Source organism: Sciurus carolinensis, chromosome 17, assembly GCF_902686445.1.
Source record: "Sciurus carolinensis chromosome 17, mSciCar1.2, whole genome shotgun sequence".
In the NCBI taxonomy this organism is placed as follows: Eukaryota; Metazoa; Chordata; class Mammalia; order Rodentia; family Sciuridae; genus Sciurus; species Sciurus carolinensis.
Genome location: NC_062229.1, coordinates 19,035,562 through 19,062,063, shown reverse-complemented (window position 1 = coordinate 19,062,063; position 26,502 = coordinate 19,035,562). Strand labels below are relative to the sequence as shown.

Genomic DNA, 26,502 nt, shown 5'->3' with positions numbered 1-26,502 from the left:
TCCTGGAAAGACCATTTAAATTCCAAGTGTTTTAAAATCAATATTATTTTTGTAAGTTAGGCACAGAAAGACAAATACTGCATGTTCTTACTCATAAGTGGACACTAAAATAGTTGATTTCACAGAAATTAGACTAGTGGTCACTAGATTGTGGAAAATGGGTGGGTAGAGAGTCACAGGACAAGACCTGAATACAGTTAGATAGGAGGAATACGTTCTTGAGTTACAGTACAGTAGAGTGATTATAGTTTACGACAATATATGTATTTCCAAAGAACTAGAAGAGGCTTCCGACACAAAGAAATGATAAATGTTTTTAAAGAGATGGAAATGCTGATTACCCTAATCTGATCACGACACACTGTATTCATGTTTTGAATTATCATAGTGCACTCCATAAATATGTGCAATTATTGGGTGGCAGTTAAAAGTAAAAAAAATATTTTTTTAATTGACAAGTCACAGCTGTACCTATTTACAGTGCAGATGGGACCGTGAAAGTTGACAGGAAGAAAACCTCCCTTCAGCTTGGGCTTTTTTCTCTGTCCTCAATTGTGTGTCTGTTGAGTTTCTGTTTTTATCAACCACATTTGACCTCTGTTCTGCGGTCATCACGTGCCAAGTGTATCGAGCCATCTGAGCTACACGGCAGCCCCAAACCCACTCCTGCCAGGTGGCACTGGGGTTTGAAATACAGAGCTCATGTATGCTTTTCTCTAGGCTTGGGGCCAGCAATTTCTAAAATTTTATTTTATTGGGCTGGGGATATAGCTTAGTTGGTAGAGTGCCTGCCTTGCAAGCACAAGGCCCTGGGTTCAATCCCCAGCACCACAAAAAATGAAAAAATAAAAAATTTATTTTATTTTTTAATATTTAGTAAAGAGCCAGAGAGTAAAAATTTTCAGTTTTTCAGCTCATGTAACCTCTGTTCCAACAACTCAGCTCAGCCATTGCAGCTTGAAACCAGCTGTAGAGAATATATAATGGATGAACGTGGCTGTGCGCCAGTAAGTAAAACTTTTATTTAAAAAAACAGATGGTGGGCTGAATTTGGCTCATGGACTATGATTTTTGTCAACTCCTGCTCTATACAGCTGTCCTTAGGTCTCTGCAGGGGTTTGGGTCCAGGGATACCAAAAGCCTTGGATGCTCACATCCCTTATATAAAGTAGCATGATATTTGCATAGAGTTTTGGCATATCCTCTTATACACTTCAAATCCTGTCTAGATAATTTATAATATATAATACAATGTAAATGCTATGTACATAGTTGTTATATTGTTTTGGGAGTAAGAGAACCAGTTTGTACATGCTTAGTTCAGGTGCAAGTATTATTATTTTTGGTTTTGGTGCTGGGAATTGCATGAGGGCCTGGCACATGCTAAGCACACCTTCTTCCATTGAATATCTTTGATTTGCGGTTGGTTGAATCTGTGGGTGTAGAATTGCAGAGATAGAGGCCACCTGTACTGTACTATGTCTTATAAGAGAGAGAAAGGAAAGGCAAAACTTCAGGCTCCAGAGTTTGCCTGCCTAGTTAGGATCTCAGCTGAACACTCTCTTGGGATCTTTGTGCTACTATGTGATGACTGGGCACTTAATAACCCAGAGGAGAGGGAGATTGTCCACTTCCTGCCTAGTCTCTGGCCTACATCTATGATTTTTTACAGCCAGATGAGAAGCAAGTTGGTGGTTTCAGGTGACCTGTGCATTTGGTGCGGGATCCTGATTGGACTTCACATTGGGAACCAGGTTTAGACCTGGAGGATGCAGGGGCCTGGATTGAGGTAGACATCCCACCCCTTAGAAGGCAATGAGGAGCAGAGGAGGATAAGAAGACAGTGATTTCAGAAAAGCAGCTGCTTAGCCAGTGACAGGAAAGGAAACCCAGGGACCTACCTAATGGGGGAACTGAGGCCACCAAGAGGCTCCCAGCCCTGACATGGGTGAATGCAGGCTCTGGGGGTGAGGGTAGGTGAGGGAGCGTGGCCAAATTCTCTTTATAGTGCCACAATCCCAGGCAAACAAGTCGGGGACACAGGGTACAGAACCGAAGGTCTTCTATTGATTTGGAGAACTCCCCCCCCCCCCCCCCCCCCCCCCCCCGAGAGTCAGATGAATCTGGTGTATCAGTCAGGAACCAGGCAGCACACTCGAGGGGAAACTGAAAAGAATTCAAGATAAGACTCTTACAGGATTAAGGAAAGTGAGCACAGTTGGTGTAGCACGTGGGGATCACATCGGTGGGTGAGAGCGACATCATCCTCGGGATTGAACAGGCAGGGGAGGGACTCTAAGGAGAGCCTGGGCTGTAGCAGAGGACTGTCCCTCGGGATGTGGTCACAGTTAGAGGAACACAGCAGTTGTCAAAGAGGGCTTCCTCTCCTTTACTTCCCCTCCTTTACTTCCCACCCCCAATTCTCCTGTCATCTTTCTTTGCTGGCCAGATATAGAGAGATCAATGGGCGAGGGAGCCTGAGACGCTACGTAAGGAATTCTTACTGCACCTGGCACAGGGGTGTGGCCACTCTTGTTGGGAGCGGGTCAGTGGCTTCTCCCCCAGGACAGGAGGCTCAGTGCCCAGAGCCCAGGATACTTTCAGGGACCCATAGAAGCATTTTCATTTCTTTAAAAATAAGAAGAAAGCAATATACTTTTAAGTCAAAGAAAATGTTTTAATATATGATATTAATAGATCCATTCCCCCCCCAGAAGTTCAATTGCAGAAAGTACGTTTCATTAATCATCTTTAATATTGAAATGTCCACATTTTCCTCATGACATATTTTCCCTCATGAGCTCAAGCCAAATGTCACAGGTCTCGTCGTCTCTGCTGCAATACATACACTGCGACGGAAGCACAGCCTGTGTCAGTTTGGCTGCATTGACCAGTTTTGGACCCTGATCAACAGTGTCCATTCTTATGTAGAATGAGGCTTTCATAGATCCATTTTTAAATTCGATGTGAAATTCAGAGAAGATCAAACATTGGAAAAGGGCACTCAGAGGCATGTGGCACTTTCTCCGTGTTGTGCAGCCAGCATCTCCATCTAGCTCCAAAATATAAGCGGGCGTGGTGGCGTGCGCTGGTAATCCCAGCTACTCGGGAGGCTGAAGCAGGAGGGTCATACGTTCAGGGCCAGCCTGGGCAACAGTGAGATCCCACCTCAAAAACCAACCAACCAACCAACAAAACAACATACACAAGTTCATTGTTATGTGGGCGGGGCAATGTCCTGATAAATCCCCTTGAAAGCTGAAAATACCGTAAGTCAAAAATGCATGTTAGAGCCGGGTGTGTAACTCAGTGGTGGAGCACTTGCCCATCTTGTGCGAGGCCCTGGGTTTCATCCCAGCACTGGGAAAAAAAAAAAAAAAAAAAAAAAAAGAGCTTTGAATACACTACCGAATACCAGAGCTTAGCAACACAGCACGTTGTGGAAAATGGGCTGTTTCTGCTCATGTTGACCAGACTGGCTGGTAGCTGTGGCTTGCTGCTGTCTCCCAGTATCACCTGGCGGTATCACGATGCTTATTGCTAGCCTGGGAAAAGATCAGAATTCAACAAAGTACGATTTCTACCAAATGTGTATTACTTTTGCACCATTGTAAAGCTGAAAGTCATTGTGAGTCATTGTAAGTCAAAATTATCTGTTTATACTAATGCTTACAAAATAATTTAAATTCATCGTATTCTTTTTTAAACTGAGAAAGGGGTCCATGAAGGGAAAATTTCTCAGGTGCACAAAAGTAACAATTTCTAAGCTGCCCCATACATTTGAAGTATTTAGTTGGTAAATGGATGGGCAGGTTTTATTTTTATATGCATTTTATTTAGTATTTATGAAAATTATAACATTCAGTAGTGATCTGCAGTTTCTATTTTGGATACTTAAAAAATCAATAAATAAGGATACGTGGATATGGCCAAATGTAAGAAATACTAGTTTCTGAAGTGGGAAGCATCCGAGTTTAGTGTCTGAGATCCCCAGAGTTTCATGAATGTCACACTGGAGACAAGAATTGTCACTATTTCTTTCCCAGTGGCTTCCTCTTCTATCTACTGCTCACCCCAGCATTCATGCAGGCAGCTGCATTTATTGGGCGCCCTCTGTTTGCCAGGTACCTGCGGATTTTGTCATCCTGGAGAGCTGACTATAGTCATCTCCGGGTCAGACACCTAACTATATTGACTTTGGGACTGGCCGGAAGGTGCCCGAAGGTGTCCAGGTCTCTGCATGCAATTAGCATTCAGCAAAGTCTTATTAGTTTGGATCGAGAGGTGGGGGCAATTCCTTGTAATGATCTTGGTGAAATGTGGAGGGGGCTGGAGCCAGGAAATGGCAAAAGCGTTCATAATTTTATGGTTTTCTTTACCGGCTCTTCCCAACTATGCTCCCGAGTGATTCTGGAGACCTTGGCTCTTTGCTGTCAGGACGTGATCTTTGAACCCCAGACAGTGTCCCAGGTGCCCCAACAAGGGCACAGCCCAACATATGTGCGCTTCCTCCCGTGCCCACTACCCTCCCATCCTTCCTCCTCTACCACTCCTGCCTTCAGACCTGGGCTCCTCTGTCCCCACAGATAAACGATGAGCAGCCACGGCAACAGCCTGTTTCTGAGGGAGAGCGGCCAGCGCCTTGGCGGGGTGGGCTGGCTGCAGGGGCTGCAGGACAGCATGCAGCAGAGAGCACTGCGCACGCGCCTGCGCCTGCAGACCATGACCCGAGAGCACGTGCTGCGCTTCCTACGCCGGAATGCCTTCATCCTGCTCACTGTCAGCGCTGTGGTCATAGGTGAGCCGGCTTCCAGGAGGGCGGGACTTCCTGGAAATGCCCTGCTGGCGTGTCTGTGCTTCAACTGGTCACTGTCACTAGCACACACGTCCCACCTGCCGCTGTTCCAATCCTTCTATGTGAGCACACATTGTCACGTGTATGTACACATACACGTGCACTGAACCCAGTTTACATATGCACACACATATGAGCATATTTTATGGGTGCTCAGAACTTAAAAGTGCAAATTCCTGTGCACCCTTACACAAATATGCAGTTGTCCTATATCAGAAACAGAGCCTGAGGTTATGGAGGGCTGAGTGTATTAGAACTTACAAACCCAACCACACCCGCATGGCATTCCCCTGAACACATACCTACAGACTTAAGTACTTAAATGCACACCCCACTGTTTGAAAATAGTAATGTGCACAAGTCACATGTATGAACACATCAAGAAAATGCCTGTGCATATTCATGTGTATGGGCTCACATTCACAGGCAGATGTACAAGCTCACAAACGAACAGACACTCATATGCATGCATACGTGTGCATGAATGGATGCAGGCATCGATACATTTGCACACGTCAATAGGGTCACAGATCGTACGTTTCTGCAATGTACACATGTGCCAATGCACAGCACACACTTGTAGAATGTTTTTCTCTTTCTTTCACTGCCCCCAGACCTCCACAAGCCTTCTTGGAGTGGGTGGACCCTGCCTGGGGCCAAGTGACCCACACTCTGCCTCATGGACCCTTCTTTTTGGCTCCAGGGGTCAGCCTAGCCTTTGCCTTGCGCCCATACCAGCTCACATACCGTCAGATCAAGTACTTCTCTTTCCCTGGTGAGCTTCTCATGAGAATGCTGCAGATGCTGGTGCTGCCCCTCATTGTCTCCAGCCTGGTCACAGGTGAGAGCCCAGGCTGGCAATGGCCGCCAAGACCCACCCAGAACTCAGGCTTGAACCTAGAGCCGAGGCAGTTCCAAGCATGGGAGCATGGGATCACCTATCCAATACAGCAACTCAAACGTGGAGCCTGCAGGTGGCTCACAGTCCTGGCCAAAACCCAGGTCCTTGACTAGAACCCAGACTGAGGGTCCAGCCTCCATATAACCCACAGCACTTAAACCAGTAGCTTTCCTGTATGTCTCCTTGCAGGTAAAATGCCAGCCTTCAGGGCTCATATTATCCAGAGGGGAAGGAAAGGTGGTGGAGGAAGGGAAGGGCAGCTAGGGAAGTAGCTGGGATATAGGGTGGATGGGCAGGAGGTGGGATGTGAATGAGGGTGTGGAAGGTGAGTGAGCTGGAGGTGCCAGGATGGGGGTAGCGGGTGGGATGGGAGTATGCATAAATTATTCAGAGATCTGCAAACTTAATTCCCTACAAGGCTTGAGAGTAAGTATTTCAGCTTTGAGGGCCATCCTATCTCTGTTGTAATGACTCAGTTCTGCTGTTGTAGCCCAAAGGCAGCCACAGACAATGCGTGAACAAGTGGACATGGCTGTGTTCCAGTAAAACTTTACAAAACCAAGTAGTGGACCAGATTTGACCCTTTGGTGATAGTTTTCCAGTTCCTGGATCTGGGGACAAAAATGAAGATCAAGGCATGAAGGAAATGTTTCTTAGTTTGGGTGTCCTAGAAGCAGAGCTTGAGATGGGGTTATTTGCACAAGTGACTTATTGAGGGAGAAACCCATAATGAAGTGAAGGAAGCAGGACCAGGTGGGGAAAGAAGCCAAGCAAAGATGAGTGTTCCGAAGAGGGCTTAGCCTTTCACCCTGATCCTAGGGGTAGCTCTGGAATGTGAGCAGAGCCATAGAGGTCCTTCCAACTCTGTCCTAGCCTGAGTCAAAGGAACCAGCCTTTCCATTCGTTGTACCAGTCAATCATAGGCTCTAGGCTGCCCTTGGGGCCTTTCTGGGTGGGACAGGTCCTGTTCTGCTGAGTGCAGTTAGTTCTCAGGAGAAGGGGCAACCTGAGTTGTTAGTAGCCAACAGTCTCAGCAGCTGCAGGATAGGTGCTTTGGCTTGGTAAAGGGCATTCTGGTGGAGCACCAACAGTATTTGCTCAGCGTAAAATGAGGTGGGTTGGAGAGCTGTGATTTGGGGTGGACTGTGGGAAAAAGAATGGGATGAAGATGAGGTTATGGTGCAAACAGGAGTCAGTAGAATCAGAGTTGAAAAGATTGGCTTGGGTTAGAGGGAAGGTGGTGTGAATGGTGTAATTGTGTTTGGGGTAAAGAATGGGGTGGGATATGAAGGTGTTTATGGAAAATAGAATGGGAATGGGATGGTGCTGTGGATGAATGGATTATGGGGGATCCCAGGTGGGGTGTAGGGGGAGGAATGCTTGGTGCAGTGGTTGTTGAGCTGGTGGTTTGGGAGGTGGAACAGATGGATGGAGAGTGGGCGGTGGGGTATGAATGAGGATGGGGGTTGCACTCTGTCCTCCAGGTATGGCATCCTTGGATAATAAGGCGACGGGGCGGATGGGGATGCGGGCAGCTGTGTACTACATGGTGACCACGGTCATTGCGGTCTTCATTGGCATCCTGATGGTCACCATCATCCATCCTGGGAAGGGCTCTAAGGAGGGGCTGCATCGTGAGGGCCGCATCGAGACCATCCCCACGGCTGACGCCTTCATGGACCTGGTCAGGTGATGTTCTAATTTTGATGGGATTTCTGGATGAACATGCAGCAAGGCAGGCAGACCCAACCTGGAAATGGTGACACCCATCAGTTCCTATTTTTTGGTACCTATTTTTTGCCCTTTGACCTGGCACATATCCTCCAAGAGAGCTATTCCTAGGATATGATCTTTGCACCCTTAGCTGGGGGAAGCTATAGTTGCAGTATCTTGGGATAGGGATCAGAATAGCTGCTGTTTGCCTGGTGTGCCCAAGCTGTCTTGGAGGGTGAATGATCCTTTTATGGAGCAAGATTTTTGCCAACCAGAATCAAACCTAGAGGTATTTCTGCCCTAGTCACCTAGGGGGTTGCATGGACTTAGATGATTTTAGGAACTGTTTAGGAACTGTTTTCTGATGCTGTAACAAAATGCCTGAGACTGGGTGAGTTGTAAGGAATAAGGTTTTATTTATCTAACATTCTGGGAATGTCAAACAGAATGGTGTTGGCATCTGGTAAGGGCCTTCTTGCTGCATCATAACATGGTGGAGGGCATCCCATGGGGAGACAGAGCAAGTGTGCTAGAGAGAGCCTGCTTTTATAACAAAGTCACTCCCCATTAATCCATATATCCCTTGATCCATGAATGGATTAATCCACCTATGAGAGCAGAGCCAGCGTGACCCAATCACCTCTTTGAGGCACCACCTCCCAACACCTCTGCAATCAATTTTCAACATGAATTTTGGAGGGAATAAACCCTAGTCAAACCATAGCTAGGCCCATCTGCACCTTTTAGCAGCCGTGGGGCTTTGGGTAACTACATAAGTCCCTCCAATAAAGAGCTATTAAATCAGATGGTACAGGTCAGGCACCTCCCTCCGCAACTGGCTTAGACTGAGCATTTTTATGTTGGCTGACATTATTATTATTGTTGCTGTTACTATAAGTATCACTGCAGGCTCTTTTCCAAGGTCTAACCACTTTTCCTTCTTTTGATGTTTTTCTACAGAAATATGTTTCCACCCAACCTTGTGGAGGCCTGCTTCAAACAGGTCAGGGGAAGTACTCCGCTGGGTCAAGGTGGCTGGGAGGGCAGTGGCGGGGCCTACTGCTGAGTGGATGACCCAAGCCTGAGGGGTGGGAAGAAGTGCCCGAGAGAGTAACGGGCAGGAGGGACCCGTGGAGGACTCCGGGAGAATGGACAGAGTTCCCACGGGTGCCATGATCAAGACAAGAGGATTTAGGCCAAGGTGGTCTGGCCGTGGGAGACGCTGAGGCTGGGGTAGAGAGTCCAGGACTTCTGACCATACACAGTGAAGAGAGGGTCCTTAAAGTCTGGCAGAGCATGGCAGGGAGCATATGAAATTGCAGAATCATACTTATTTCTTGCATTGGTTATTCACTCCCTCGTTTGTCTCTTCGTTCACTCATTTTTAAACTTTTTTTTTTTTTAATTTTTAAAAATTTGTTTTTGATTGTCAAAAATTATATAGTTGTCCTTTAATATCAGCAGGGGATTGCTTCCCTACAGATGACAAACTCTGTGAATGCTCAAGTCCTATATATAAAATGGTGTGGTTTTTGCATAGAACCTGTACATTCCTCCCATAGACTTTAAATTGACTCTAGATAACATGTAATACCTAAAACAATGCAAATACTATGTGAATAGTTGTTATACTTTATTGTTTAGGGAACAGTGACAAGAGAAAAGTCTGTATATGTTAAGTACACAGCCAATTGCCCCCCCCCCCCCAAATATTTTCGATCCCTGGTTAATTGAACCTATGGATGTGGAATTCACAGAATTGGAGGGCCAGCTGTATATTTATGGGGTATGAGATGATGCTGTGATATATGTATACATTGTGGAACGGCTGAATTGAGCTAATTAACATATATATTACCTTACATGCTAATTTTTGTGTTGAGAACACTTAAGGTCTACTCTCTTAGTGATTTTCAAGTTCACAGTACATTGTTATTAACGAGAGCCACCCTGTTGTACAATGGATCTCTTGAACTTCTTTCTCCTGCCTACCTGAAATGTTGTGTCCCTTGATCAAGCTCTCCCCAACCTTCCCCCACCAACCAACCCATGCTTGGGTGACCATTCTTCTCTTATTTCTATGATATCACCATTTTTGGATTTCACATTCAATTGAGATCATAACTGTTTGTCTTTTTATGTCTGCCTTATTTCACTAAGCATGGTGTCTTCCATGATCATCCAAGTTGTTGCAAATAGCAAGGTTTTCTTCTTATTTTTGAAGGCACAACAGTATTCCATCATGTATATATATTCCACATTTTCTGTATCCGTTTGTCCACTGGTGGAGACAGGTTGATTGCGTAACTTGGCTATCATGAGTAGAGCTACAGGGAACACAGGAGACCAGGTACAGGCTATGTATACCTTACTTGAAGTGCTTGGGATCAGCAGTGTTTTGGATTTTTGACTTTTTCAGATTTTGGAATATTTGCATATACCTAATGAGACATCTTGGGGCTAGGACCCAAGTAGAAGCATGAACTTCATTTACATTTCATGTATACCTTGTGCGTCTTCTGAAGGTGGTTTTTATGCAGTATTTTTAGCGCACTTGTGTTTAAATGGTAGCTTGTCACATGAAGTCAGGCGTGTGGAATTTTCCATGTGCATCATGTCAGTGATTAAAAAGTTTCAGATTTTGGAGCATTTAGGATTTTGGATATTTGGATTAGGGTTCCTCCACTTGCATCTCTTCCTGATAGAGATTTCATTTCCCTCAGGTCTGTACCCAGCAGTGGGATTGGTGGATCATATGGTGGTTCTGTTTTTAATTTTTTGAGGACCTTCCATGTGGTTTTCTGTCATGACTGTAGTAATTCATTTAATCCTCCTTCTATGCCTTGGTCAGGTCACTCGTCTGCGCCTTCAGATATACCAAATAAGACTTTCCAGGGTGGGGAGCCAGGAATTGGTGTGCTTAGGACTTTCTCCAGGCGATTCTAATACTTAGTCTGGGCCTGATCTCTCTGTATTTCAGTTCAAGACACAGTACAGCACGCGGGTGGTAACCAGGACCGTTGTGAGGACAGAGAACGGGTCTGAGCTGGGTGCCTCCTTGCCGCCTCCATCCTCAATGGAGAACGAAACCAGCATCCTGGAAAATGTCACTCGGGCCCTGGGCACCCTGCAGGAGGTGCTCAGCTTTGAGGAGACCGTGCCTGTGCCTGGTTCAGCCAACGGTATCAATGCCTTGGGTCTCGTGGTCTTCTCTGTGGCCTTTGGGCTGGTCATTGGTGGCATGAAGCACAAGGGCCGAGTCCTGAGGGACTTCTTTGACAGCCTCAATGAGGCCATTATGAGGCTGGTGGGCATCATTATCTGGTGAGTCCTGGGCTGTGCCTGGGGGCGGTGGTGTTGGTGCACGGGAAGGGTGGAGTCGGGGCTGGGACCAGTCAGGCTGTGTGGAAGTTGCTGAAGTGATTGAGGACTTTTGACCAAAGTCATTCATTTACTCTATGTATTGGTTAATTTGCTCACTAACTTGCTAACTCATCATGTATTTCTGCATTGAATTATTCACTTGTTCAGTCCCTTCTTTGTGCATTCACTCATTATTCTGTACATTGACCAAATTGTTCATTCTCTCATTCATCTATACTCATTCTTCCATGTATACCAAACATACTATGGATTTTACTCCTGTATTAGTCTGTTTTTCATTACTATAACTAAATACCTGAGGTTGATAACTTCATACAAAAGAGGTATATTTAACTTATAGTTCTGGCAGTTCAAGGGCATGGTGCCTGCATTAGCTTGACTCTGGTTAGGATCTCATGGCAGATGACACAAGCAAGAGCCAAAGATTACATCACAAGAAGGAAGCCAGAGAAGAATTCAGAGGTCAGACTGGTTCTTACAACAACTCTCACTAGAACTAACTCAGGATCCTATGAGCACTGCCTTGATACCATCTAAGAGCAATGACCCTAGTGACCTAAGGACCTCCCACTGGGCCCCATCTCTTAAAGGTCCCACTACCCTTAATATGGCCACATTGGGGACCGGGCTCCTAATACAGAAGCCCTTGGGGAACATGCTCAAATCATATCCAAGCCATAGCATCATCCCAAATAATTTGAAAACTGTGTAGGAGACTTTAATCCTATTTGACAGCTTGGAAAAGCTTCTGATGGGAATGGAAGGGAGAAGTTATCTAGGATAAGGAGAGAACTAACATGGAGTATTGGAGACCCAACAGAATTGGGAACCCTGAATTTACAGGGGTGTCATTGGCCTGGTTTGGTAAAATGTGCAGGACTGACAGGTGACAGAGTGTCAGAGGTAAGAAGTCATGTATGATTGATCCAGGATTGAGGGATTTTGCACAGGGTGAAGCAGAAGGATGGAGGTAAGGGAGTTGGGAGGAGTTACATGGAAAAGCATAGAGATAGGTCTAGGCATTTGACTTGGAGGGGATTCCACAACCACACACCAAAACTCATCCAGAGCCAACTTAGGAAACATAGATGTGGCGGGAGATGTCCCCTGCATCCTCATTTTTGACTCAAGCTATTGCACTGACTTTCCAAGTGGCTCCCACCTCCTCCATTACATTTGCCCTGAGTTATCAAGAAGGACTTCCATTTCTGAAGACAGAGGAGTTAACAATGGCAGCCTGGGAATATGTGAATGACGGCACCACAGGCAGAAGCTCACAGGATTGAGTGATGGGCTGCTTTGTGTGTGCTCTGGTCTGAATGTCCCCCAAAAGTTCATGTGTTAATCCTCACACTCACATGTTGATAGTGTTTGGAGGAAGAGCCTTTGGGAGGTAATGGGTTAGATGAAGTCATACGAGGGGTTTTGTGATGGGGTTAGAGGCTTCTTAAGAAGAGGAATGGAGACCTGAGCAGATAGGTTCCCATGTTCTTGTCACATGATGTCCTCTGCCATGTGCTACAAGAAGGATCTTCCAGAGGTTGGAAACTTGATATTGAATTCCCAGCCTCCAAGACTGAGAAATTAATTTTCCTTATAAATTACCCAATCTGTGGTGTTTTGTTATAGCAATAGAAATGGACTAAGGCAGTGGGGAAGGCAGGGGAGTCCCTGATGAACCCCTTTGTTTCATCTCCTCTGTTTTCCTTCACCCGTTGCTCCAGCCTCACTGGTCTTCTCTCTGGTTCTCAGCACTTTTATCTCATACCCATCTCAGGGCCTGCAGTGCTTCCCTGCCACATCCAGCATGGCCGTTAATTCAAAAATGGGAGAGGGGGTGATGGGGAACTGAGAAAAGACAAACAGACACACAGAGAGAGAAAAAGCTGGGGCCAGGTGGAACATCACCCCTGATGGAGGATGAATGACCCAGAGCTAGCTCAGCATGTTTATTTTATAAGTTTCACCAAAAGGTAATTTGTGGGAAAGTCTCAGCAAAGCAGACAGACTTGAAGGTAGCAGTGAAACTTGCAAAGCATTGAGGTTATCTTCTTACGCCCATAATTATCTATCCCTGGGAGTTGGTGCCTGAGCTTCAGGTCCTGACTGATACAGCTCTGTGACTTCCCGTGGAGCTTCCTCTGGCCAGGCATCACCACAGCAACTGGGCCATCTTGACCCGCACTTTTGCACAGGAAGTTCCCAGCACAGACGCAGCCATGAGGCAGTCGGAAACCAGGGTTCGTCACTGCTCTCCATGCTTCCCTCCATATATACGTGACTCCTTGTTTTCAGGCCTCCACTTCAACGGCACATCTCCGGAGAAGTCCTCCTGACCGCCCACTTTGTGCACTTCTTGTGACCTGGGTTTTGACCTGTGGTAGTCCCCTCTGATCCACTGCTTCACTTTCTGTGATTTCAGTTACCCCTGGTGAATCAGGGTTCAACAACAGGAAGTGGAAAGTTCCAGAAATAAACACTTCATGAGTTTTGGATAATTGTTTTTACAGCCTGTTGTTATAATCATTCAGTTTCTTATTGATTATTGTGCCTAATCTCTCACTGTGCCTAATTTACTAATTTTGAACTTATATCATTGGTATGTGTTTATTGGAGGAAAAAAACATGGCATATTTAGGCCTCAGTACTGTCCTCAGTTTCAGGCTTCTGAGGAACGTCTTAGAATGTATGCCCCATGGATTACAGGTTTCTATGTGTACCTCCTGTTTTCCCCATTAGAATGGATCTTAGTCCATTTGGACTGCGATGACAAAAATACCACAGACTGGGTGGCTTGAACAACAGGCATTTATTTCTCACCATCCTAGAGGGTGGGGAGTTCCAGATCATGGCACCTACAGATTCAGTGTCTGGTAAGGGCTATTCTGGTTCAGAGAAGGTGTCTTCTTCCAGAGTCTTCACATGGTGGAAAGAACACAGGACCTCTTTAGGATCTCTTTTATATAAACACTCATCCATTCATGGGAGCCCTGCCCTCATGACCTCTTAAAGCCCCTGCATCCTAACACCACATATTAGGAATTCTGATCTCAACACGTGTGTTTTGGGTGGACACAAAATTCAGTCCCTGACAGCGTGTAAGTGCCGTGAGGACAGGAGCATGCACCTGGAAAATAGATGCTCGTTAGGTAGTTGCTGAATGAATGAAGAATACATAGGTGATTTTTAGGCGTCAGTGGGAGATGCAGTGAAGTAGCCCAGGCTGGGGATGCAGGAGATCAGGTGCTGATAGGAGAGAGATATGGAGTTCAAATATGGAACGGGGAGTTGGGGGCAGTAAACACTGGCAGTTCAGAAGGTCAGAGCTGGGAAGTGTCTCAGCACTGTTTAGGGAAGGGGTCCTGGAGTTGGGTGGGGAGGCCTGGAGCAAGGGTGGGATGAAGAGTCATAAGGTTGCTCCCTGTGGCATCGTGGGAACTTCTCTGTGTTGGGTGAGTGTGAGTGAGTGGCAGGAGGTGGGAGGTGTTTGTGGATCCAAGGGCTGTTTAATGCACGGGGAGGCTGGGGTGGAGGAGGGTGTCATATGCTAGGCTCTGCCTGACTCCAGGGCTCTAAATGGGAAAAGCCTGGGGGATGCCGGCTTCATGCCTGTAGAGGAGGTTGGGAGGGATCCCTGACAGGTGTGTGGCTTGTCCAGGTATGCACCTGTGGGCATCCTGTTCCTGATTGCTGGGAAGATTCTGGAAATGGAAGACATGGCCGTCCTTGGGGGTCAGCTGGGCATGTACACGCTGACGGTCATCGTGGGCCTGTTCCTCCATGCTGGTGGCGTCCTGCCCCTCATCTACTTCCTCGTCACCCATCGGAACCCCTTCCCCTTCATCGGGGGTGTGCTGCAGGCGCTCATCACCGCCATGGGCACATCTTCCAGGTATGGCCTTGCCCCCCCACCATTTCTCGTCTTTCATGGGCTCTGCAGGGGTCCTGCCCTCCCCCTACCATAGAACCTTTCTGGTTGTACAATAATGTCACCGGCTCTTGGAGACCCAGGTGACCATTACTTATTTCTTATGGAGGAGAACTTATTTTATGTGGAGCTGCCAATTTTGAGTTTAAGATGAAGGTTCCAGAATGCTCTGTGAGCTCGGTTATTTTCTAGCCCAGAGAGTCTCATCTTCCTTTGAGATAGTGTCTGGAAGCTCTCTTGACTTCCTTCTCCACTTTTTGGTGCTTTTAGGGGGCTTTTTATTAGCCCCCTTCATTAATCTCCTATCACTAAAATTCAAAACAATTTGAGAAGATATGCCAAGAGCCAAATAGATGGAAACAAATACACATTTTATTGCTCAGAATGCTGACTGAAGAATGTGCTTTTTCAATTGGTGACTAAATGAGATTGGTGCCACTGCACCCCAATTAACCCTCCCTGGTCACCATGGAGCTGGACACCCAAGCCCTCTCCATGAGTGCAGGCTTCTCATGGCATGACATAAATATGACCAGACAGAGCACACTTCCTGTGGCAAGCTGACCCCCAAAGGGATGCCCACTCCTTCTGCTACACTCACCAATTAATGAAGTCACTCTTCTTCTGGGTGTTGGTGGAGGAGAGACAGTGAGGGTTGGTGTAGGTGGGGTTTATCCCTGGGCACCATGAGGCAGTGGGGAATTGGGTTCTTCCATAATACCCTGCCTTAGCCCCCAGGTCTGGGAGGTCAGCAATCTGGGACTGGACTGTTGACTTTATGCCATTGGCCTTAAGTGAGTCAAGAGGCCTTGACCCTGGGGCATCCGCAGTGCTGAGTTCTCCCACATGAGGAGGAGCGCCCGCCTCCATCTGGGTTCTTGTGCCCACACCCTCCTCCTCTTGCTTGCCTTCTTGCCTGGTTCCCAAGCAGAGCCCTCCTTGGGTCTGTTGCTATGCCACTCTCCCCTGCCACTCCCTCTCTTCTTAGCCCCTGGTGCTTTCTCCCCCAGCTCTGCGACCCTGCCCATCACCTTCCGCTGCCTGGAGGAGGGTCTGGGTATTGACCGCCGCATCACCAGATTCGTGCTGCCTGTGGGGGCCACCGTCAACATGGATGGCACTGCCCTCTATGAGGCCTTGGCTGCCATTTTTATTGCTCAAGTCAACAACTATGAGCTCAACCTGGGCCAGATCACCACAATCAGGTGAGGTGCCTCAGGTGGGACCTGCCTGCGAGTGAGACCTTTGAGGTCCTCAGTGTGGCGGTGGGAAGGAGGGTCCCATACCTAGAGGCCAGGGAAGGCCTTGGATATTGGAAGTGGGTGGTGGGGAGAGCCCAATGTTGGATGCAGTTAAAGGTGAGACTTTGCTACCTGAGACTGTCAAAAGCCAGCAAGAGGGTGCTGGACATTTCTCCCCTCACATGCTGTTGTGGGAGATCCCTTTTTCCAGAATTTTCCAAAGTGTGGTGCAATATTCTAATAACCCAAGGTTTCTGTTATAATTATAGATTCCATGGTTCCATCACATCTAGGGAAAAGCCACAGATATAGGGAAGCATGACATAAAGATAGTTCTAAAGGAGCAATTTAAAAATTCTTCTGATCATGGTCCCAAATATCATAATGAGTACTTCTCACAGGAAATGTTGACCTCATTAGTCTTAGTAAAGTTATCAGAAAAGGTGAGGACAGGAGACTTTTGAGAGGGTGTTCTCTGGTGGACCTTGGAACTGAGCATCCCTTTTACCTTCTTCCTAGGGAGAGACTGTGGTGAGATGGCTTGCATGGGACCTACTAGGTAATGCTTCATAAGTTAGCAGCAGGTAGTGATCAACTGCTTAGAGATTCCTAGATTGGACCTACTCTAAACTCAACCCAAAGGTTTTTGAGTTGGTCCTGAAAGAATCAGCTCAACCCACCTAGAGGGGCTGCCTTGTCTCCCAAGGCCACCCATAAGTCACTATGCCCAGGGCCAGTGGCTGAAGGAGAAGGACTCCTCACTTAGCATAATAGTAACAGTGCTCTCCTTGAGACCCATTCACGAAATTCTCCCTCCCAAAGGAAAGCAAATTCAAACAGGATAAACTAAGGAGAAATTGTGTGGGTTTTTAGAAAATAGAATTTTATTTTACTTCTCCTCCCCCCCGCCCCCCTTTATTTTATTTATTGTGGTGCTGGTGCTGGTGTTTGAACCCAGGGCCTTCACATGGAATTTTACTCTTGAAAATATTTTCCATAGCAGTAACTGATACATTGAGGCACTTAGGTCTGAGCACTGTTTCCTCTGTTGCTCACAGTAAGATGGTAGACATATGTCCCGCAATCTCCAGAGGAGGAAATGGAGACTCTGTTCATGTCCAGTGTTGGACAGCTCATGCATGGAGTCTGCTGGGCTCCAAAGTGGATTCTCTGTCACCAGTCCCAGCATTTGCTCAACCATTGAACAAATGGGTTCTGACAGAACCATCCTCTGGGCTAGGCATCTCTGGGAACTCCATGTTGACAATTTTATTTTTTCCACATTTTTTATTGGTGCACTATAGCTGTACATATTGATGGAATTTGTTGTTACACATTCATACATGTAACAATATAATTTGGCCAATATCACTCCCCAGCACTTCATCCCTGTGTTGACGTTGACAATTTTAGAATCTGCAAAGAGGCTTCAGTGGCCACCAAGCAGAGGGTGGTGCCCACAGGGTACTAGTACATTTTCTGGTAGCTCAGTGGCTTTTAGAATCCTTTTAGCCAATGTTGGGCAATCAGAGTTGACACAGGATCTAAGATCCAGCCCATTCCTAGATCTGGTCTGACTCTTTACTTTTGTTTATTTTTAAAAATGAATAAGTTTTTATTTGAGCAAGAAGGAGGCTCTAGAATTGGGTATCTCCAGACCCAGGATGGTTCAGAATGTCTCCACCTCTGAAGTGGTGAGCTATATTCAAGTACTTTTTCTTTCTTTCTTTTTCTTTTTGGTACTGGAGATTGAACCCAGAGGCATTTACCACTGAGCCACATCCCCAGTCCATTTTATTTTTTAATTCTGAGACAGGGTCTCACTAAGTTACTTAGGGCCTCACTAAGTTGCTGAGGCTGACCTTGAACTTGTAATCCTTGTGACTCAGCCTCCCAGGTCACTGGGATTACAGGTGTGTGCTACTGCGCCCAGCATACTATTTTCTTTTTTGAACATATGTCCCCCCTTTTTTTTGCCCCCAGCTTTATTGAAGTATAAGTGACAAATAAAAATCATACATATTTACGGTGTACAGTATGATTTGATATATGTATACATTGTAAAGTGATGACCTCAGTCAGGCTAATCAACATCCATTGCTTCACATAGTTACCTTCCTCCTCCTCTTCTTCTGGTTTTTAGGTAGTGAAAACACTAAACAACTACTCTTTTTGCAAATTTCAGAATTTGAAAAAATTACTGATATAGTTACTGATAGTATATCAGTAACTGTAGTCACCGAGCATCAGCTCCCAGAACCTAATTCATCTTGTAACTAAACTTTGGCCAACCTCCCTGCCGCTCTTCTTCCCCACCTCCGAGCTCTGGGGAGTCACCGTTTGACTCTCTGCTTCCATGATTCTGACTTTCTTTAGATTCCAGGCACGAGTGAGATGGTGCAGCCTTTTCCTTTCTGTGCTGGCTCAGGAATTTTTAAGATACCTTGGGAAACGGACCCCTTCCTCTTCTCTCTCTTCCTTCCTGCTGAGTTCCTGTCTTCTCTCTCCACCTGCAGCATCACGGCCACAGCGGCCAGTGTTGGGGCTGCTGGCATCCCCCAGGCAGGCCTGGTCACCATGGTCATTGTGCTCACGTCTGTTGGGCTGCCCACGGAAGACATCACACTGATCATAGCTGTGGACTGGTTCCTGTGAGTGCTTTTGGGTTGGTCCCTGGTGCTGACTCTCCCTGCCCCACTGTTTTGGGATCCAGCAAGGACAGAGTTCTAGAATTTTAAAGAAAGAGGTCCTTGGAGAGTCCTGGGACCCATGGCCTCTGGACCCCAAAGTCCGTAGAGTTAACAGTGGGACGCAGAGCAGAGAGGAGACAGACCACAAGGGGTCTGCCATCAACCCGAGCAACTCCTTTTTGACTTCCTTCATGGGAAATCATAAGAGGGTGGTCCATGGCATGGTCTGGCTTGCAACTTTTTTTTTTTTTTTTTTAATTACCAATTTTTAAAATTAGGTGTTTTTTCCCTCTCTGGTGGAAATTTTCAATTTCAAAAACAAAAGAGAAGAAAACATAGGTTACATACAACATCAAGTAGTACGGAATTTTGATTGATAAAGTTCACCTTTCAGGGATGGATAAAGTAATTTCGATGGCTAAATCTTGGTGGGTTTATGAGTTATTATGTTATACCTAGGAAGATGTTATTTTTATGTGAAAATAGAAAAACGTTTTTAGGTAGATAAGGACTGGTCCTCCTTCCCTCCCTCCTGTCCCTGCCTCCCTCCCTCCTGTGCCTTCCTTCCTTCCTTCCTTCCTTCCTTTCATCTTCCCTCCCTCCCATAAACACAGTCTGGACTTTCACCTCCAGTGGGAGCTTTTGTGGGGGACTTGAGTCCCACTGGAAACTTTGTTGCCTGCCGTGGTCAATACCTCTATTGATTGAATCCCTAGCCTGATTTACTCATGGTGGTTACTTTCCTGGTTCTATATGCATTTCAGCTTATGACCCCTAATCATCTGTATCAATGTTCACATCTTAAAAAAAAAAAATCACATTGCTAAGAACAAATTAGAGTATCTCAGAGCCATTCCAACCTCAGTTCATTAGGAGGTGAAACTGAGGACAGAGAAGGGCAGGTCCCTCCTCGAGGTCATGTGGTCATAGATTGGACTGGAATGTGAACCCTGACTCCCCAGCACAGGGAGCCTCCCCTTATGCAACCCTTTCTTTTGTGGAGCTTTTTAAGCCCCCATTAATGGCAACTTCTCTCTCTTTTCTACTAGTGACCGGCTTCGCACGATGACCAATGTGCTGGGGGACTCCATTGGAGCAGCGGTCATTGAGCACTTGTCTCAGAGGGAGCTAGAGTTACAGGAAGCCGAGCTCACACTCCCCAGCCTGGGGAAGCCCTACAAGTCACTCATGGCACAAGATAAGGGGGTGTCCAGGAGCCGGGGAGGTAACGAGAGTGCCATGTGAGGGGCCTTCGGCAGGAAGGAAGGGGTCTGGGGAGGGGAGCCCTGAGGATGGTCTGCTGCTCAACTGACCGTGAGCTGAACACACGTGTTCTGCTTGGCTTCTTTGTGGGAGGAAGAGAAAGGAGCAGGAATGAAAGCTAGTCAGGGTCTATGTTTGTCTCAGAGAATGTGCTGAGAACTTGAGAGAGGGAGTGAGCAAGAAAGGGGAGGAAAATTTTCTCCTGGGTTTTGTGGGAGAGCAAACTTCAGGTTCAACAGGAAGAAAGGTCACCCGGTGTTCTTCATTGTCTCAAGGACTGGTGGAACTGAAGAGGGTAATGAAAAACTACTGTTTCTCATAATAAAAAAAAAAAATATCTGTGGCCTTTGTGTTGTGATTCCAAAGTCCACCTTCAGATTCAGTGATTCTGAAGGAAAGACTCAGAGCTTGGAAAAGTCATCCACTCTTGGTTATGGTTTATTACAGTGAAAGGAACAGATTAAACTCAACAAAGGCAAAGGGTGGTTGGGTTAGAGTCTGTAAACCACATGTGAGTTCCTAGCTTCCTTCCACTGGAGTTGTGTCACTTATTTCTCCCAGCAGTGACATGTCACAACATGCATGGTGTACTGCCAACCTGGGATGCTCACCTGAATCCTGGTGTGCAGAGTTTTCATTAAGGCATGGTCACATAGGTGTGAAGCACCTGCTGACTTCAACTATTGATTCTTCAGTGTCCCTGAGAGGTCCTTCTGATACAGCATGGTCTAGGGCTCCATGTGAGCAAAAATAGGCATTTGCCATAGATCATATTGTTAGCATAGACTCCCTGGGATGGCTCAAGGCCCCAGTTTATAGGCACACTTATCAGGCAAGGTATTCCAAAGATCATAGACCATCTCCCAGGAGGCAAAGTCCTGTTCTTTCTCTGGGATGAGCGGGCTTTGAGAACCCCAACTTCTTAGAGTTAACTCTTTATTGCATATACTTCAAGGTTGTAAATGGAAAAAGCATCTTTCTATGGGGAGGGTAGGTGGGTAAGGGAGCTCCAGCTTTTGACTCCTGAGATTGATTGATACATTATCCCCATGCCTGGCCTCAAGAGGTGGTAGCATCTCTTTGATACACTGGGGTGAACTTTGGACACAGTGTTGTTTTCCTGTAACCTAAGGAACCAGATGGGACATTAAAGACTTGGAGGAAACATCAGTAACATGACCCTAGTGAAATTCCATGGGCCCTTTGTCCAAGAAACAAACTTATATCTAAGTTAAGTTAGTTCCACTTGAACACCTACCTCCAAGAGAGAAGGAAAATCTCAGTTCAGGAATGTTTTGAAGTAACTCCTATCCTTAGCCCATTCTTTAGGATCCTAAGACAGCCCTGGAGCAGAGCGATTCAGAAAAGGTGGGGAAGGGTTCCAGATCTTCTGTAATTATGGTCACTGCAGATGCGGGACATTTATGGTCAGAGTTTGGAAATGGTCTATGCAAAAGCAGATGGCTCTTCAGCTTGTAAAATCTACTGCGTGGCTTTGCAGAGATCCCTAGTCTCCAACCAGTATCTCAGTCCCCAGAACCACTGTATCTTACCTTACAAAGATCTGCTTCCCCAGAAGGCTGTTTGTGGGAAGGGAACATGAAAACTCAAGAGAGCCATGACAAGTCGAGGGATGAAAGGATCCATCTTCTTCAACTTGTGGACCTTCCTCCAGCCCTGTTTTCTTCATTTAGTCTCTGTGTCAGCCATCTTCCCATTACCATAACAAATACCCAAGATGATCAGTTTATAAAGGGAAAAGGTTTGCTTCAGCTTACTGTTTTGGAGGCTACACTGCAAGGCCATTTGACCCTATTTCTTTTGGGTTTATGGGGAGGTACCCCATCATGGCAGGGGCATGTGGTAGAGAAAGCTGCTTACCTCATGGCCAGGATACAAAAAAGGAGAAGGAGGTCCAGCAAACTCTTGAGAGCATGCCCCCAAAGATCTTCCCTCACAAGGACACCAAGCTTGGGACCCATCCTTTCTTTAACACATGTTCCTTCTGGGGTCATTCCAGAGCCGAACTATGGCAATCTGGGTTTTCAAAAATAAATGGATCATTTTGGGGGGATTATAGATTTTCTTTCCATTCTTTCAAATGCCCAATGCTGGCCAGAACAAGACAAATCTGCCTTTGAACACAGAGGTAATCTGTAAAGTACAAGGTTTGCTATCTGGGTTCATGATGAGGAGGGAAGACAGGCATAAAGCAGGGAGATCCATATCTAGCTGGAAGCCACAAGCAAAAGATGGACACCCACTAGGACGGAACAGAGTGTGTGTCCACTCTGTTCCTCTGCCCACGATGATCAGCATATCCTGCAGGACCCAGGACCATTTTTCATGGTAGTAAGCACACACACCTAGCCATTTTTCATGGTAGTAAACACACACACCTAGCCCACGAGGCAGAGCAGCTGAAGGAGAACCTGTGGGAACAGAGAAGTTGCAAGCCAGGTGCTACTTCACACCATTGAGCAGATCAGCCACAACACAACACAACACAACACAACACAACACAACACCTGCTGTTCCTTTAACCCTCTAAGGGGTCCAAGAATCTTCTTTGTGGCCTGTATCGGTTTCCTCTGGCTGCCGTAACAAATTATCAACCTGGCTGGCCTAGAATGACAAAAATTTCTTTTCTAAAGAAATGCTTTTGGAGACCAGAATGAAATTCTAAATTACAGTATTGGCCATGCTCCTTCCAAAGCCTCTAGGGGAAGATCCTTCCTGACCTTTTCTAGCTGCTGGTAGTTCCAGTCATTTTTTGACTTGTGACTACATCACTTTAATCTCTGCTTCTCTCTCTACACAACCTTATTTTTTCCTTTGTCCTTTTCTTTTGCACTTTGTAAGGATACTAAAGGTAGGATTTAGGACCTATCCAGGTAATCCATAATGATCTCTCCTCAAAATTCTTTTTTAATGAAATCTTCTAGAACCCCTTTTCCAAATAATGCCACCTTCACAGGATCCGGGAGGATGTATCTGTGGTAGGGCTACCTATAAACCCACTAACTGGCCTCAGAAGTGTATCTCAGTCTAGACAAGAGCAGGGAGACAGAGAATGAAAGATAGTCATAAAGGGTGTATTTATTTATTTATTTATCCAGTGGCCAATATGGTCACTGGGGCTCCTACTGGGGAACCATGGAGCCAGTGTAACGCAGCCTTTAGAGTTATCTTACTCATTGAGCAAGGAAATTATACACCAACTCCTGTCAGTCCTTGGTTAAGGAGTGACTTATGGAGCATTGATTCTCTGTGTCCATGGGCAGAGTAGACATCAGTCAACAGAGAAGTCTCTCAAAGAGATGCATACATATCGATTTGAACCAGCAAGCATGTGCTAAGGTAATAAGGCCCACTGGAATTGATTCAACATTACGCTTCCTTCTGGACTCTACCTTCTTCCAGTGCAGTGGCAATGGCTGCAATGATAAATGCCATCTTGTGACCATGAGGATGAGAACCATTTATGGTTCATGGTAGAGCCAAAAAGTTGAAGGATCTTGAATTCTGGAGGACCAGCCTTGAACCACTTCCTGTTTTGAGCCCATAAGTTCCTCTCTTCTTGTTATTCATGAAGTGCATAGTAAGTTATTGTGAAATATGGCTGACCCACTGTGCTGCAGAACACTGGAACTTATTTCTTCTATTTAACATGCACAAGCAAGTAAGTGTTCCTTAAGTGAAGCTACTTTAGCTTAAGCAGTGAGGAAACATTATTAAGTTACATCCCAAGGCAAAGCATTCAATAACTTAGGTATATTCTTCAAAAAGAATAACTGGGCAAGAAAATTTTAAAAAGAGGAGCAAAGAGAGAACATTTTTCCTTCCTCTTTATTTTATTTTTTGAGGCAGAGTCTCGCTAAGTTGCTTAGGGCCTTGCTAAGTTGCTGAGGTTGGCCTTGAATTGCAATCCTCCTGCCTCAGCTTCCTGAGTCACTAGTATTACAGGTGCACACTGCACTCAGCTTTGTCCTTCTGTTTAATAACATATTTAAAACCTGAAGGCATTGCAAACTTGACTTATTTAAATAGACATGTCAATGCAGCACAATATTAAAAAGAAACCCACTAAAGTTAGAAGTCAATATTAAAGTGGCAGATATTTGATGCAGAAAGAAAGGATTTTGAAATAAACAGTGCTTGAATCGTTTGTCATTAATTGGAAGCAAAATCAAGGCAAATTCCTGTCTATTGCCAATCACCATAATACAGCGTAGTTGGGCCTGAGAATCTCAAGCAGGCTCAGAGGAGAAAGTACAGAGGAACCCTTGGGGCATAAATCTCGAAGGAAGATAAAGGAACGGAACTGAGAATGTAGTGGAGAGATTCAAGCATGTTAACCATGTGTAGCATAAGAAATTAAAAAATGGAACCCTCGGAAATATATCAGACATTATAAAAAGAAGCAGTGTAGACGAACTTGTTTAAAATAATTAAAATGAAAACATTTACTATATGTGATCCGAGGAGGTGAGCCAAGATAGAGAAGGAGTAAGTGCCGGATACCAGGTTCGAGTCCGTCGGGTGATCATACCCCACCCGAGTGCGGAGGTCTTGTCGGCTACACTCCAGTAAAGCAGGAGTGAGGAAGGAAGGCAGCGGTGGGGAAGCACTGGCCATCAGAGGAAGGGGACTGGGAGGCAGTCCTCACTTGCCAGGTGGCAGTCGGCCCCCCGCTGGGCACACACGGACGACGTCCCATGGAGCCGCCTGGCTGATGCGCCCCTCAGAACTTACCCCACCACTACTTCGTGCACAGCTCCGTTAGGGGAGACCCCAGGAACCTTGTTCTCTGGCTTATGTCTCAGACCACCGACTCCAGACACAGGACAAGAATCTTGGATGGGGAGCAGAATTGCAGAAGTCGGGGGTTAGGTCAGAGGACTTCCATTTCTTCTAAGGTTTAATTATTATTATTATAAAGTTAGTCCCTAGGTGTTCCATGGCATCAGGCCTGAGAGAATGAGCTGTCTCTACACCCCAGGTTTGAACTCTGTCATCGCATCGGAGACCTTGAGTCAGAGACCTGGTCACCATGACCTCTTACTTCTTTACCAACAGGAGGAAAGAACACTGCTGGCAACTGTGGTGGCGATGTGGTTCACCTGGGTTGTCTACAGGCTCACGTGCGGAGAGTGTTCTTCCCTGTGCGATGTGGGAAGAGTGGAGCCTTTGAGCCCGGGGAGCCCAGGGCAAGGTAACCAGGTCAGTGTGGTTTCTGCCCTTGGAAGGAGTTCATGCCATTCTCTTGTGACCCTGGTTGCTATAAAAGAGTGTGACTGGCCCCTCCCCTCTCTCTGGTTTCCTGTCTCACCATGTGACCTCTCCTTTCATGCAAGGGCTCCTGGCATGATTCCACCCACCCATGTGGTAACACAGAGGTTCCTGCACCACAGCCAGAGTCATTCTGTTGGGACTTTCAGTCTGAAAACATGTGAAATAATTAACTTCTTTTCTTTTTAAAGTACCTGGACTCATGTATTTTGTTATAGCAGTTGAAGGTGACTAATACATCACATCAAAGTGTTATTGGAGGCAGAGCTGGCTGGGGTAGCAGGACTCCAGATACTGGATGCTGCTTTTGGGTGGGTTGACCACCAGCGGGCCACTGGGAGAGTGGACTTCAAAAACAAGTACTGTCTCTGAAGCAGAAGCTCAAGTCCATCATCTGCAAACGTGAGTGCTTCTAGGAGAAGCTGAGGAATCCATAGAGAAAATTACTGATGGTGTCTGGGTACAAGAGTTTCCTCCTCCACTGACTTCTGCAGACAGAGACCCTTCTGACCCAGATGCCACCACATCTTCAGAGAACAGTGAGACAGAGGAGCACCCAAGTTGTCCAACACATGGAGCGCCCTTCCCCACAGTCTCTCCCTGCCTCCTTCAACAGGGCTTTCTCTTCAGACCTCCTGGCTCTCCCCCATATTTGAGCTGTCTTTTCTCCCTTCTCCCTGATTCCCTTCTGACTACCTGGCCCTGCAGCCACCCGAGCCCAGTCCACTGAGGCCCATGCTGGAGAAACACCCCTAATACTCCAGGGTGCAGTGGGAGCCCCTGACTGGCTATGGGTGGGCACTGACCTTCCTTGCCCCAGTCTGGGGGTCGGGGTTGGAGTGGTGTTATCCCCTTGTCCCCCTGTGCCCTCCCAAGATGCTCCCCACCATGATCCTGAGCACCCTCCAGCAACGGGTGTTCAGCCATGCAGGCAGTGGATGGGGACGATGACCTGATGACCGACATCTTGGAGTGACTTCCCATGCCATCTGCCAAGCCCCTGTCCAGTACCCACCTCCTGCGCCAGCACATGAGCCCCCACTTCCTCGGGGATGGCTACTGATACCCATTGGCTCTGCTTTGGTCACTGACAGAATCAGAAAGGCATAAACAGAACAAATGCCCTCAGGAAGGTGGCAGGGGCCTTGACCTCAGGACCCAACCCCATCCAGGGGACAGCTATTTAAACGATGGCCGGAAGCATCTGCTGCCTCCTGGGAAGGCAGAGACCTGGT

General features: G+C 46.5%; 1 protein-coding gene, 1 non-coding gene and 1 pseudogene across 4 annotated transcripts in view; 2 read left to right on the top strand and 1 right to left on the bottom strand.

The window, feature by feature from the left end:
- The window catches only part of Slc1a6 (solute carrier family 1 member 6), a 53,959-nt gene extending 33,647 nt beyond the window's left edge, over window positions 1–20,312 (top strand). For 2 of the 3 annotated variants that reach the window (XM_047531247.1, XM_047531246.1), the window contains exons 2-10: window positions 4,587–4,798; window positions 5,559–5,696; window positions 7,241–7,445; window positions 8,430–8,472; window positions 10,450–10,793; window positions 14,512–14,745; window positions 15,792–15,986; window positions 18,539–18,673; window positions 19,762–20,312. In XM_047531247.1, coding sequence (XP_047387203.1) covers window positions 4,594–4,798; window positions 5,559–5,696; window positions 7,241–7,445; window positions 8,430–8,472; window positions 10,450–10,793; window positions 14,512–14,745; window positions 15,792–15,986; window positions 18,539–18,673; window positions 19,762–19,957 — 1,695 coding nt within the window. In that variant the 5' untranslated portion in view covers window positions 4,587–4,593 and the 3' untranslated portion in view covers window positions 19,958–20,312. The remainder of the gene's footprint in view (window positions 1–4,586; window positions 4,799–5,558; window positions 5,697–7,240; window positions 7,446–8,429; window positions 8,473–10,449; window positions 10,794–14,511; window positions 14,746–15,791; window positions 15,987–18,538; window positions 18,674–19,761) is intronic. The other variant, XM_047531248.1, reaches the window with a different exon arrangement.
- LOC124969658 (small nucleolar RNA SNORA1) lies at window positions 2,810–2,940 on the bottom strand. Its single transcript, XR_007106025.1, has one exon. It is a non-coding gene; the product is annotated as a small nucleolar RNA SNORA1 (small nucleolar RNA).
- A 4,643-nt stretch (window positions 20,313–24,955) lies between the features above and the next one.
- On the top strand, window positions 24,956–26,243 carry LOC124968202 (INO80 complex subunit E-like; annotated as a pseudogene).
- The last annotated feature ends 259 nt before the right edge of the window (window positions 26,244–26,502 follow it).